This window comes from Urocitellus parryii, chromosome 12 (assembly GCF_045843805.1).
Source record: "Urocitellus parryii isolate mUroPar1 chromosome 12, mUroPar1.hap1, whole genome shotgun sequence".
In the NCBI taxonomy this organism is placed as follows: Eukaryota; Metazoa; Chordata; class Mammalia; order Rodentia; family Sciuridae; genus Urocitellus; species Urocitellus parryii.
The window spans coordinates 49,964,749-49,978,578 of record NC_135542.1 but is presented as its reverse complement, the minus strand read 5'-3'; the positions used below and the strand labels follow the sequence as shown (position 1 = coordinate 49,978,578).

Below are 13,830 nucleotides of genomic sequence, written 5' to 3'. Positions count from 1 at the left end.
TGGGTGTCAACCTACTTTATATAAACAGAGATAGGAAAAATTGTGGTATATATGTGTAATAAGAATTGTAATGCAAAAAAAAGTACATGTATAAAGACATGAATTGGCATGAACATACTTTATATACTAAGATATGAAAAATTGTGTTCTATATGTGGAATAAGAATTGTAATACATTCCATAGTTGTGTATTTAAAAAAATAAAATCAATTAAAAAAAAAACTACCTGGGGAAATTCTCCAAAATATAGATTTCTGGGCTCATGCCTACTGGAAGCTTACTGTTGTGATGGAATCAAGAATCTATATTTTAAAAGAGCTCTCCCGGTAATTCTGATGTTCATTAAATATAATCAATAAGTTATTGTACCACTCAACCCATTATATCCCATTGTCCTATATATAGGACACCCATAAAAACCAATAAAAAAAAATTAGGACACCTATACAATTGCTTAATTTAAATTTTTATAGTTGTCCTATGTGTAGGACAATGGGACATAATGGGTTAAGTAAGAAAACAATTTTCTTTAAAACTACCCAAGTTTAATAAAATTGTTATATTTGTATACAGAATCAATTGGAAGTGTTACTGTGGCAAAACTGCCTTGCCACACCTAATATAATCCAATATTGTAGTCCATAGGGGTGCAAATAAAGAAGACTCATTATAGAATCCAACCAGTCACACTTAAAAATAAGGCCTCACTGGCTGGGGTTGTGGCTCAGCGGTATCGCACTTGCCTAACACGGGCAAGGCACTGGGCTCGATCCTCAATACCACATAAAAATAAGTAAAATAAAGGTATTGTGTCCAATTACCACTGAAAAAAATATTAAAAATAAATAAATAAGGCTTCACCAATCAAGCAGACACTAGAAGGATGAGCTTACATAGCAACCTGAATAAATGGTCACTTCTTCAAACCTACTAATCTTGAATCACTTCAAGGGAAGGAGGCTATTTAGAACAAGAAGTTATAAATCAACTCTTAATTACGTGATGATATGAATAATGTATTTTTCTTCTTATGACTATAGCTGGTATTTTTAGGATTTTAAATAGAGTAGTTAGTACTGTAAAGAGTTTTTCTTAATTATTGAGTGGGATTATATTTAATCTTTTATGCTGAATTTCTTTCTCACAAGATGTCACCTCTCCTCCTAGAAGACAGGTTTGATCTTTGGCTGACAGGCTGAATTGGGCGTCAGTGGCTTCTATTTCAGGATCAGGTTGATGTTGGTTTGCCTTGCTTTCTATTCTTTTCAGTACATACAGTTATGTGAGTCTGTCCCTATGTGTGCAATAATGATACTTACAACTTAAATGGTATTTTACAATCTAGAGACATTTACATATTTCATCTCATTTGAGACATATAAAAATAATGCATGACAGACATTATTTTCATTTCGTATATGAGAATATCTAAGGGTAGGATAGTAAAGTGACTTGTCTAAGGCATATAAGTAATGACTTATAGATTACATTTCTTTTTTATTCTATTTTTTATTATTATTTAGTTGTACATTACCATAGAGCATGGTGTGATAATTTGATACACATATACAACGTGTAGTGGTCACATCATGGTAATTAGCATTTCCACAAATTAAAATTTTTCCAGCACTTTAAAGATGTTGGTTCATTCTCTTCTGGCCTCTGTTGTCCCCATGAGATGTAAACGTTCATTCTTACTCTTATTCCTCTCCACACGTTCTGCCTCTTCCCCTCTGGCTGCTTTCAAGAGTTCCTCTGCAATTTTCAGCAGTTGGACTATAAAGTGCTGAAGTGAATTTCTCTTCATACTAATCTTATTTGGGGCTGTTGAGTTTCTGAGATGGGTAAGTAGGTGTTTTTCATCAGGTTTGGGAAATTTTTTGTTTATTTTTGTTTTCACCATTACTTCCTCAAATATATTTTTCATTTCATTCTCCTTCTTATGCTCTGGTTACATGTGTATCGGGCCATTTGATTTTGTCCCACAGTCTCTGGGGCTATATTTACTTTTCCTCTATATTCCCCCATTTTTTAGATTGCGTATAGTCTTTGTTGATTTAAAGTTCATTGACAATCAGCTGTTAAACACACTGAGTGAATTTTTCAACTCTGTATGTTTTGATCCTAGAATTTGCATTTAGTTCTTCTGTACAGTTCCCAATCTCTGCTGAGATTCCTTATTTGCTCACTTATAAGAGTATATTTTCCTTTAATTTTTTGAATATATTTTCCTTTACCTCTTTTAGATATTTGTAAGAGCTGTTTTAAAGTTTTTGTTAAGGTCAACATTTGAGCCATTTTAGGTTCAGTTTCTATTAACTACTTTTTTCCTGACTGTTGATCACATTTTCTTGGTTCTTTATATGAATAGTAATTTTTTGACAAATACCAAACCTATACATTGTAGAGACCCTATACATATATAGATATTTTTTAAAATCTTCCTCAAGGATGTCAATTCTTTTTTCAGGAAACAGTTCAATTACTGGAAAATCACAATGAACTTATGTAGGTTTTTTTGTTTCCGTTTTTTGCTTTAATAGTAAGGATCTAAAGGAAGCCCAAAGCATTTCCCAAGTCCTTCTTATTTGACAAGACTTCTCTTCAAATTCTGTCTCCGTTGTAGATCTTCTTGTTTCTGGTTTTTCTGAGTCTAACTCCTAAAGCACAGCCCTTCTGTGGCTCCTCAGCTAGATGCCAGGGGTGTTAATGAGGTATCACAGCAATCTCTTCACCCTGGTAAGGCCAAACTCAAGTGCTGGCTGGACATATCTTCCCCTAGCACCACTGGACCTCTGGCATATTGGTTCTGTTCTCAACTCCAAATTACCTGTTCTCTGGTAACTCAAATGATCTTACCCTGTGTGCGTATAGCCTAACCCTCTGCTGTAAACACATGGGGATACCCCATGGACTTGGGGCCCAGTTCTGCACATCTCCCTCCTCTCAAATGTCCTGCTCTGCAGATTCTAGACACTTCAGCTCCCTTAAACTCTGATGTCTCCTTTCTTCTCTCAATGGCACTCTGTCTGCTCAGACAGGCTCTCGGCACCATGGTCAGAAAATGGCCTGCAGGTGGAGAAGCAAGTGATCGTGGGGCTTACCTCCCAGGACATAGTCTCAAACTTGATGTTGTCTGCGGCCTACAAATAGTTGCCCCATATATTTGTCCAGTTTGATGGTGGTTGGACAGGAGGACTAGTCCAAGACCTATTACTCTATCATGGTTGGAATTTACACATGAAATTAAACAGGCTTTGACTTCACTTCTAGTATTCCATTTATCACACCACAGCTTGTCTTCTGTAAGTGTTATGAATGAGTACTTGTGCCCTCAGAAGTCTGTATTTATATTTCAGGTCAACTCATAGACTAGAAGAAAATGTTACTGATGCATACGACTAGAAAACATCTGTGAACTCTTTTAGATGGCTTTTATCCATGTAGATAAATCTTGGGTAGAACTAATGGACAAATTAGTCTGCTTCAAAAAATAAATAGGGCTAATAAGAATATAAGAACACTGTTTTGTAAGTATGCACATAGAGTGCTTTCCTGCTGGTTCAGTTTAATATTTTCTTTCTTTTTTAAAAAATACTTTTTAATTGTAGTTGGAAACAATACCTTTATTTTATTTATTTTTATGTGGTGCTGAGGATCAAACCCAGAGCCTCCCACGTGCTAGGTGAGCACTCTACTGCTGAGCCAGCCCTGGTTTAACATTTTCTTTTATTTCCTATCTTCTTAGTAGATGCTTTGTGTCAGGAAGGAATTTAGTTTGTCTGATTGACATTGTTAACAAAGAATAATATAAAAGGTGACTAAAAGCCAGGACAGTGGTGAACGCCTGTAATCTCAGTGGCTCAGGAGACTGAGGCAGGAGGATCACGATTTCAAAGCCAGATTCAGCAAAAGCAAGGTACTAAACAACTCAGTGAGACCCTGTCTCTAAATAAAATACAAACTAGGGCTGGGATTGTGGCTCAGTGGTAGAGCAGTTGCCCAGCATGTGTGAGGCCCTGGGTTTGAGTTTCAGCACCACATATGAATAAAATAAAGGTCCATTTACAACTAAAATAGATACATATTTTTAAAAAAGAGAAAGAAATTTTATTTTATTAAAATTTATTTTTTAGTTATAGGTGGACACATATCTTTATTTTTATGTGGCGCTGAGGATCGAATTCACTGCCTCATGCATGCTAGGCAAGCACTCTACCTCTGAGCCACAACTCCAGTTCCAAGAGAAAGAAATTTTATAAGAAACAGAGGGGAAAGGAGATAAGGCAATTAAAAGCAGCTATAGTGTATTAAATTAACGTATTTTAGTAAAGTTATTAATAATAATAGTGCACAGAGCGTGAAACATGAGCAGGCCTAAATAATAGTTTTCACATAAAAATCATAAAAGTGGGTAAGAAATATTAAGTTTGCAGAAGAAAAGGCCATAGCATATGAAAAGATTCTCACTTTTACTTATAATGAAAGAGATGTAAACCAAAGCTCTCTCATCATCTCAGATTGTCAAAAATTACAATAATGCCCACTGTAAATGAAGGTGTGGGGAAATGGGCACTCATACACAGTGATGGGAATGTGAATGGCTACAGCCTCTGTGGACAACAGTTGTCAAAACAAAAAATTAAGATGCACACGTGCTCTTTCTTATTCAACAGTTCTGCTTTTAAGAATTTATCCTAAAGCAGCATCTCTATAAGTGTTCAAAGATGTAGACACTCAAAAATATTCACCAAAATATTTTTTTATTGTAGTCAAAGGACTGGGAACATTGGATGTGCCCATGAGAAGAAGGTTGGTTAAATAAATTATGGTGTAACCACACAGTAAAATACTGAACAGTCATATAAAAAGATCAAAAGTCTCTAAATGTAGCTATAGAAAGATTCCAAGATGTGTTATTATGTGAAAAAATGCCAGCTGCTAAGCAATGTGTTTGTTCTCTTTGATGCAGTGATTTATAGAGAATGGATATGAGTGTGTGACAGTATACTTGTGAGTATGTGGCAGTTTTATTCCAGAAAAATTTGCTAACAATGGTTATCTCACTGTACAATTTGAATATTTCTAACAGTGTTCATCTATTACTTTTGTTATTTTATTTTATTTTTGGTACTGGTAATTGAATAGAGGTGCTCTACCACTGAGCTACATCCCCAGCCCTTTATTATTTTTTATTCTGAGAAGGCTGCCCTCAAACTTGTCATCCTACTGCCTCAGCCTCCCAAGTTGCTGGGATTTCAGGCTTTCTATTACTTTTTAACCTTAAAGTGTGGTAATCTGAGAGTAGGATTATGAGACATTTTAATTTTATTCCTTATACTTTTTCTATATTAAGATATAGGAGTACATATATTTAAATAGTAGAAGAGGAAAAGTTCCAAAGTACATATTTGCTTTATTCGTGACTTATTGGAATATGTTAAAAGTCGTTAAGTTGATGCTTGAAAGGAATTCCTATTTTCACAAATCACTTCTACTCTGGCACATGTTTTCTTCTTACAGACCTTTTATGTGTCCATAGTTGATTTATGTGAAAATGGCGGAAAACGTCCTACCACAAATAGCAGTACTAGTTTCACCAAAGAACAAGCAGACACCATTCGCAGAATTCGAAATAGTAAAGATAGTTGGGACATGCTGGGAGTCAAACCTGGGGCCTCAAGGTAAGTGGTATCTAGAATATCTAGTGCTGAGTGCTATCAGAGAGAGAGACTCAGTTGCCCAAATTATGGGTACAGTCTATCTTCTTTTAATTGGCTGGAAACATGAAAATATGTGCAAATAGATCATATAGTGACTCTGCTTCATTAATTGAATATCAAAGAGACAAATCAGAATATCAAATCAAAAGACACAGTTGCCTGCTAAGGGAGCTATATCATGTGTCTGTGTAAACCCTTCATGAAAGAGGCTGTGCTTTGGTCTGAGAGATAATGTATCCTAAAAAATTTTTACAAAAGATATTTCTTAAATCATAGAATTTTAGGGGGAGGAAAGCATATTAGCAATCAACTTCTCCAAAATTTTCATCTGGGGAAACTGGGGTTCAGTGAGATTAACCATGGACAAGACCCCCAACAGATAGTGGCAGTACTGATTCTTGACCCTGGAACACTGTGTCTGCATGCTCTTCTCAAAAACCTTGCTAGTTCTTCATCTGTGAGTGTATGTATGTTAAGCCATTCTATTTTAGCCAAAAGAATTATTTGGGGAGAAAATAAATATAATTGCTATTCTTCATTACTTATGCAAAAATAAATTATTACTCAGTATGGTAATATAATTTTTAATGACATAATACTATTGTTACTACACATAACTTATGAGGGTCTTATTTGCATCATAGCTCTCTTTCCCATAATTCTCCCTTCTTACATTTTTACCTTGAATTCCACAAAAGAAACACTGTATCTTGAAATTGCCTTGTCAGCACCAAAAGCAGTCAAGCATCTCTTTGTAAAGTTCAAAAGGAAAGAGGAAAAGGTAGCAGAATACAACAGTTACTAGTATGGCATTATGTAAAAATGTGGATGTGTAACCGATGTGATTCTGCAATCTGTATTTGGGGTAAAAATGGGAGTTCATAACTCACTTGAAACTAATGCATGAAATATGATATGTCAAGAGCTTTGTAAGGTTTTGAACAACCAATTAAAAAAAAAAAGGAAAGAGGAGAAGGGAAAGAGAAGCTGTTATTGGTCACTCTTAACTCACCAGGAGTACTGAAGACACTTTGAATTTGTGAAGGAATCCAGATGACCTTATGAATGAATAGAGCACAAAGCTTATGGTATCTTTTTTTTTTTTTTCTTTTTTGGTTCAGTGCTGGTGTGGAACCCAGGGTCTTGTGTATGATGGGCAAGTGCTCTACCCCTGAGCCAAATCACCAGTCTTTTAAAATTTTTTATTTTGAGATAAGGTCTTTCTAACTTGCCCAGGCAGACATGAACCATGGTGCCTGGCTTATTGGTGTCTCTTTAAAATGTCCTTTTGGGGGCTGGGGCCATAGCTCATTTGGTAGAGTGCTTGCCTTGCATTCACAAGGCCCTGGATTCAATCCCCATCACCACACACACACACACATCCTTTTAGACCTCCATAGTCTTATTCTAAACTCCTATGTCGTCTCCAAGAGATGTTAGCTCTAATATTGAGAAATGATTTCTTTATCTACTTATTATGAACTTAGAAAAGTATTCTAAAATAGAAACTTTGGCTCCTTATTTATTCACTTTGGTTAATTGGAATCGATCAGAGCTTCCAGGACATCATGATTTCCATATCCTTAACCAATATAAACATAAACTCCTTTTTCTTCTGTTGTACTGGGTCTATTATATGGTATTGAAGCACATTTGTGGAAAATCTTTAAACACTTTTTTCTTAAGTTACAGAGAATTTTGATATTTGTTCAGTACCAACAGTGTTTATTTTCTGTTCTCTTTTTAAAAAATTTTTTTAGTTGTCAATGGATCTTTATTTTTTATTCATTTATATGCAATGCTGAGAGTCAAACCCAATGCCTCACATATGCTAGGCTAGCACTCTACCACTGAGCCACAACCACAGCCCATATTTACTGTTCTTTTTTTTTTTTTTTTTTTAATATTTATTTTTTAGTTCTCGTCAGACACAACATCTTTGTTGGTATGTGGTGCTGAGGATCGAACCCGGGCCGCACGCATGCCAGGCGAGCGCGCTACCGCTTGAGCCACATCCCCAGCCCCATATTTACTGTTCTTTTTAAATATTTTTTTGAAAAATATTTTTAGTTATAGATGGACACAGTACATTTATTTTATTTATTAGTTTTTATGTGGTGCTGAGGTTCGAGCCCAGTGCCTCACACGTGCCAGTTGAACACTCTACAACTGAGCTACAGCCCCAGCCCTTATTTACTTATTTCTTGAACTTTAAGAAAATCTTCACTTCAACAGAATTGATTCAGGTTACACACCTGCATCAGTCTTATTTCTTCAAAAACCTCCCTTGAGAGTCTCTCCTGTACCTAGAAATCTTAAAAGGCACTCTCAGTGCAAAGGCCTGGCCTGACACTAACCCACTGTGGACACACTCTTTCAGGAAGCAGTGGTTTGTGGGGCCCTGCTCAAGACACACTTGGGGAGAAGGGAAGGGGCGTCTGTACCTGCCTCAAGGATAGAAGGTCTTTGGAGATATAAAAATTCTGTCCATTCAAATTTCCTGAAAGAGGGAGAATGTCATTCTCGTTAACTCATGTCAAAGTTATGTACGTAGAAACACTGCATGTGAGGTTAAAACCAGCATATCCAGAAGAATTCCTTTTAAAGCAGAAAAAGCCCTAGCCTGCTTGCCCTGGACACGGGAACTGTTAACACAGACCCTACATCCTCAGCAGCTCTAGGCTGACGTCCACAATGCCCATCACTGCCAAGGGGTCGGAGGCCATCTCCTGATTTGGAGAGTGAAATAAAGACCGCTGGAGCGCCTGGCCCACGCCATGTCCATGCTCACAGGGTAACTGGGACCCTGAATGACAAAAGGAAAGTGGAAAATAAAACCTGCTAGAGCCAGACCCGGGCAGTGGCTGATACTTAGGACTCTAGGAGCCTGACACCTGGGAATAATGAAGGGCAGGACAGGAAGGGCCAGTCCTCTCCAGGCCTTCCCCAGACTGTCCCCACTCTTCTCAGCCCCTGCTATCTCCTCACTGAATGTTCAGCTCTGCATCCACTTCCGCCCACTCTTGCTTTCTGCGTCTCTTGTGTGTCCTCGTTCACGTCCCCATTCATCTTAACCTAAAACCCTGTTCTCAACCTGGGTTGTTGTAATGACCTCCTGCCTGTCTCTCAACTTTGAGAAACAGCTTTCCCAGCACCAGTTTCTCATCAAACACCTGCTGTTGTCATTGTTGATCAAATCCAGGGTTTTTTTTTTGTGCTTTTGAGGCCCTTCTCTGACTCCCCTCATCCCTGGCTGACTGCATTCCTTGGTCATCTGTCCCAGTGCAGCATCTGTGCTCTGCTCCTGGCCTGTCCCTCCCAGGGGCTCCAGACCCCCTACCCTGGGCTAATTCCAAGCTCCCCTTCTTCCACAGCCTTCTCAGGGGACCTTCTCGGTGCCCAGTCCCACCTCTTTCCATCAATCATTCCTTTACTCTCTCCTGAATTTGTGTACTCATGTTGCACCATATTTTTTGTACTCGTATGTTACCTGTTACCTGTTACTTATTTGCTTGTGTGTTTTTTAGTTTTCTAGTCCTGCCTTTAGAAAAGGTAGTAATCGCTTGGAGATGACTGCAGAGATGTTAGTGAAGTGGGGGGGGTGCTGACCCTGGTGCTAACCGGCTGCTTTCCACAGGGAAGAGGTCAACAAAGCCTACCGGAAGCTCGCTGTGCTTCTGCACCCCGACAAGTGTGTGGCGCCTGGCAGTGAAGACGCCTTCAAAGCTGTGGTGAATGCCCGGACAGCCCTCCTGAAGAACATCAAGTAGAGTAGGAAAGACAGACTGGATTGACGACACCCCTAAGGGAAGGAACCAACAGGGACTTTCCTTCCCAGAATCTCACTGCTCTGCTCTCTCCTGGCTGTCATTTATAAATCAGTAGCTCAGTGCCTGCTGCATCTCTAGGCCCTTCACAGCGAGATGCTGCACGTGGAGAGAACCAGGCGGCTCTGCTCATGGGCTTCATTTCTGATTGCCAGGCGGCCTGAGGGGCTTCCAAGGCGCTGGGCCGTAGCATCCCTCCTGGATTGCTTGGAAAAGTCCACTAGGTTTCTGGGGAGGGAAGCAAAAAAAGGAAGCAAAAAGGAGGGAAAAAACAAGCAAACAACATCCATGCCCCTGAGAGTTGACTGTGACCTTTCAAGCAAGTCGCTCCTTCTACCACAAGTTCCTCGGGGGTGTCTGGACCATCAAGCCCTCCTTAGTGAACTCTGGGCAGCCCTTTGCAAGAGTGTGAGTGGGGCAGATGGTTCTGAGCTGCCCCTCTAGGACATTCCCTGTTCCCTTATCCAGCCACCAGGGGGAGAGACGAGCCAGTCCAAAAAGAGACAAGCAATGGCAGCCGATTCCTGCCCTTCCTGGATCTCAGGCCTTCCCTGACAAAGAAGTGTTACCGACAGCAGTAGGGAGCACCGTGCACCAGGCAGAGAGGAGTCGGGCTCCAGGACAGAAGTACTTGCAGGTCACACCTGGAGATTGTGCTCACGCATGCCCACAGGGCAAGGCCAGCCCAGCTGGGGCATGTTGTGTTCAAGGGGAGTCCTGGTATGACACTTGTCTCTTTCGTATTCCTCACAGTTACCCACGGGCAGGTGGGAAAGGCAGGTGCCCTTTGGGGAGCTTGGCCTCTAGGCCTCTTCTTCAATTCCTCCCCAGAATTATTCTGCTTCTCCTCTTCTCTGCCTTTTCTAAAAATACTCCACATCTGCCATGAGGTATCTCTCCTCAAACCCTGGCTGCCTCCATCCCCCCTTCCAAGCCTTGATCTGGACCTAAAGAAATTGATGCTGTGAGAGCAACTGGGAGATATCTGTGTAGGGCAAAATCTATGATTTCTGCTTGGGCTGCAAATTTCTGGATAGTAATATTTTTAAACTATGGATTATGAAAATAATTTCACATAGAGAATTGCATTCTCCTGCCACAGTGTCCTGGGTGTTCCGGGGAGGAATGAAGAGCAAGTATCAGGCCTGGCGTTTGCTATCGCACTTTGAGAGCCAGTCTCTCCACTTGACTCATCCCACCATCACTCATTATCTGACTCACATTTTTAGCTGTAACCAGTGCACTAATTGGAGCTTTGAAGTATATAGAATATTACTATAATGTGAGTTTTGAACAGCTCACCCATATTGATTGCCAGATAGCATCTGCCTTCTCCCCAGCGACTGCAGTCTCCTGGATCTTTGACCTCTGCCAAAGTAGCTTTACCTTGTACAGCTGTACTCAGGCTACATTGAGCTTGTCATTGAAAACCATTGTTCTATAAAGTGAGTGTTTATCTGGGTGATAATCAAAAATGCTTTCTTTTAATGATCCCTTATGGGATTTTCCTCTGGCCATTAAAACAGCTTCTGAGACTGCAGAACTCCAACCCAAAGCTCTTCTTGGGCCTAAGTTTTGCTTAAGGCCTTCTTCATGCCTCAAGTATTCCAACATGGATCTGTTCTCTCAACAGAATATGGGAGTCATATGAATGGGGAACCAGCCCAAGTCAATAGGACAGCTCACTGAGTATATGGCCCTGCAAAACAGCTGGTGCCAGTTTTTATCCTGGTGACTCCTCATCCAACTACATTGTGTAGATGAGTAATTATAGCAGAGAAAATTCTTTAGTATTTCCAGTCGTATCCTTAAGAGTGAGTAACTCATTGAAACGTAGCCTGTGCTTGGTTCTTAGGTCCTGGGACTCAGTTTCCAACATCTTCATTATTAACATTCAGGATGGCCACATACTATTTATATAGTAGGAATAAAATGAGAAAGTTAAGCCTTAGGGTCTGAGAACTTTTCTGATTTCCATAATCCTTCAGCAGGACATGAAGAAATAACAAAGCATGATTTGCAATGAAAAGTTGTTTGGTAACTAACTTCATGCAAAACTCCACAGACCTCTATGCATTCATTAAAATTCTTGGTGCAGATGTGTGCTGTCTAGCTCAACCTATTAAAAATTCTTCAGCCAGTTAGGATTTCAAAATACACCAGTGACAGTCCCAGCTACCAGATAATTTCAGTGACCAAAAAGTTTTTATAAAGGATCTTGTTTTTCAAAAAAGAATAAAGAGTTTGAGCAGCTATTATTAAAGAAAAGCCATGTCTTCCACATCTGAGTCACCAAGAAGTAAAACTTTTTAAACTTGTTAGAAATCCCTGGAGGCATTTCAGATTAATCTTCCGCCCTTCCTAAGCACTTTAAAATACACTCCCTTGTGTTTCTCAGTTCGCCTTTCGTGCCTCCTTTTGAATTAATATTCTCAGCTGTCAATATTTTTTGACTTCAGCACTGTAACTTTATTTCTCATATAAATGTATCCTTGGTTTTATTAGCTTGTTAATTTAAAAGCCCAGACTTGGGGGGCTTTATGTTGCTACCCAAGGTAAATCACTATACTTCTGTAGATTGTACACTACTCTTTAAGGCTTACATTTACCTCAGGAAACATACTCTAGTATGTTCTCATGTATCAAATTCTCAAGAGGTAAACATTTCTTTATACTGATAAACTGGCACATATTTCACTATTAGTTAAATGAGCCATAGGTAATGCAGTCTGAACAATCACCAGAGTCAGCAAGCAACCCCTGCAGGCCGGGTCAGTCAGTTCAGAAGTGGCCAGGGGCAGGGAGGGATTTCCAGCTGAGTTAGAAAGGGGGTGGTGAGCACTTGCCTCGGATAGTGACAGTACCCCTTACAAGTAAGCTTGGCACTTCCCTCGCCACTGTACCCCATCAAGCTCACGTAAGTCTGCCAACATTTTTGTAAAACTTTTGGGAATGAATTTAGCTGCAAAATAGCTAACCAACTTCCACTGCAAGTTGTGCAGAGTGAGGAGCAGTTCATGATTTCCCCTGTTGAGCACAATTCCAAGTCACGCTCAATGCTGTCTAGACATGATCTCGCCATTAGACGTTTCTAGAGAAGACAAAAGCTCTCAATTGTGACACAGAGAGGTTCGACTGTGTCTAATGAGCAGTGCAATATGAAGCTGTGCAGTGAAGGCCTCGCTGAACGGCTTGTTGGACCGTTGGACAGGGTGGGTTTGCCTCGTGTGTGGATGGCTCCGGGCGCTCCTCCCCTTGACTGTGAATGCAGAGTTTATCAATAAACAATAAACCCTTTACTCTTATAAGGTAATTTACATATTTTTGTTCTGTTGCAATAGCTGAAAATGTTAAATCTACTGGTTGTTTATGTCTTGTATACAGAGTGTCATATGTATTTAAGTTGTGTATTTTTATAAAGTAAAGTCAAATATCAAACACTAGCCTGTGGGTTGCGTTTTTTGTTGGGACGCTGGACTTTGGTGTAAAACATACTAGGCTGGAAGCTAATCCAGCTCCTCATCAATTGTGACCTTCACAAGACATCTTGCTTTACTTTCCAATAGGCAAAATGGAGAGAATTTTATTTGTTGGTCCATTAGGTTATGCAGATCTTAAGAATTTGTGGTAAAAATGTTTTGATCCTTTAAAGAAAGACACTGATACTATCTTTGTCTTTGTAATTCAGATGAAACTGTTTTTAACTTATTTGAAATAGGGCTGACTAGAGGCTGGGGATGTGGCTGGGTGCTTAGCATGCTGGAGGCCCTGGGTTCAGTCCCCAGCAGCAACAACAACAGGGTGCAGACTGTTGGCTGGCTAACTATTTGTTTAACTGATCCTTGGACCTGCAGGACCCTCAAGCTGAGGGACTTTGGTCACCCTAGAATTTGAAACTCTTGCAGGGCCAAACTAAGAAGCCACCTATCTGAAGGCTGCAAACAAGAGCTTTGCTTTTCACGGTTGGTCACAGGTCACGGGTGTTGGTCTGCCCAGGGCCTCTCTCTCCTGGGAATGGCCCGCCCCTGTCTTGAGGAGCCGCTCCACCCTCCCCATTCTGGCAACAGTTCTCACATAACCCATCCTTCCTCCCGGGCCACAGAGATGAGTCCAAGGGACAGGAAGGTGACCCAAGCTCAGCTCATCAGTGTCCCTCTCTGGGAACTTTCTCACTGGAGCTGGGAAGACAGTTTCCTCTCGGGGGGAGAGGAGAGGAGCCGCTGGTGCTGGCAACACTGCTTCCAACCTCATGGGGACATTTTGGAAAAATGAAGTGACTC

General features: G+C 40.2%; 1 protein-coding gene across 5 annotated transcripts in view; it reads left to right on the top strand.

Moving 5' to 3' along the window:
• Positions 1–13,830, top strand: part of Dnajc27 (DnaJ heat shock protein family (Hsp40) member C27) — a 50,386-nt gene that overhangs the window by 23,262 nt on the left and 13,294 nt on the right. Inside the window, exons 6-7 of one of the 5 annotated variants that reach the window (XM_026404586.2) lie at positions 5,543–5,684; positions 9,361–12,951. The exons of 1 other annotated variant lie outside the window; for it this stretch is intronic. In XM_026404586.2, the coding sequence (XP_026260371.2) occupies positions 5,543–5,684; positions 9,361–9,458 (240 nt within the window). In that variant the 3' untranslated portion in view covers positions 9,459–12,951. Of the gene's footprint in view, positions 1–5,523; positions 5,685–9,360; positions 12,952–13,830 lie in introns of those variants that run through there. 3 more of the 5 variants (XM_026404524.2, XM_077791717.1, XM_026404654.2) reach the window with 3 other exon arrangements.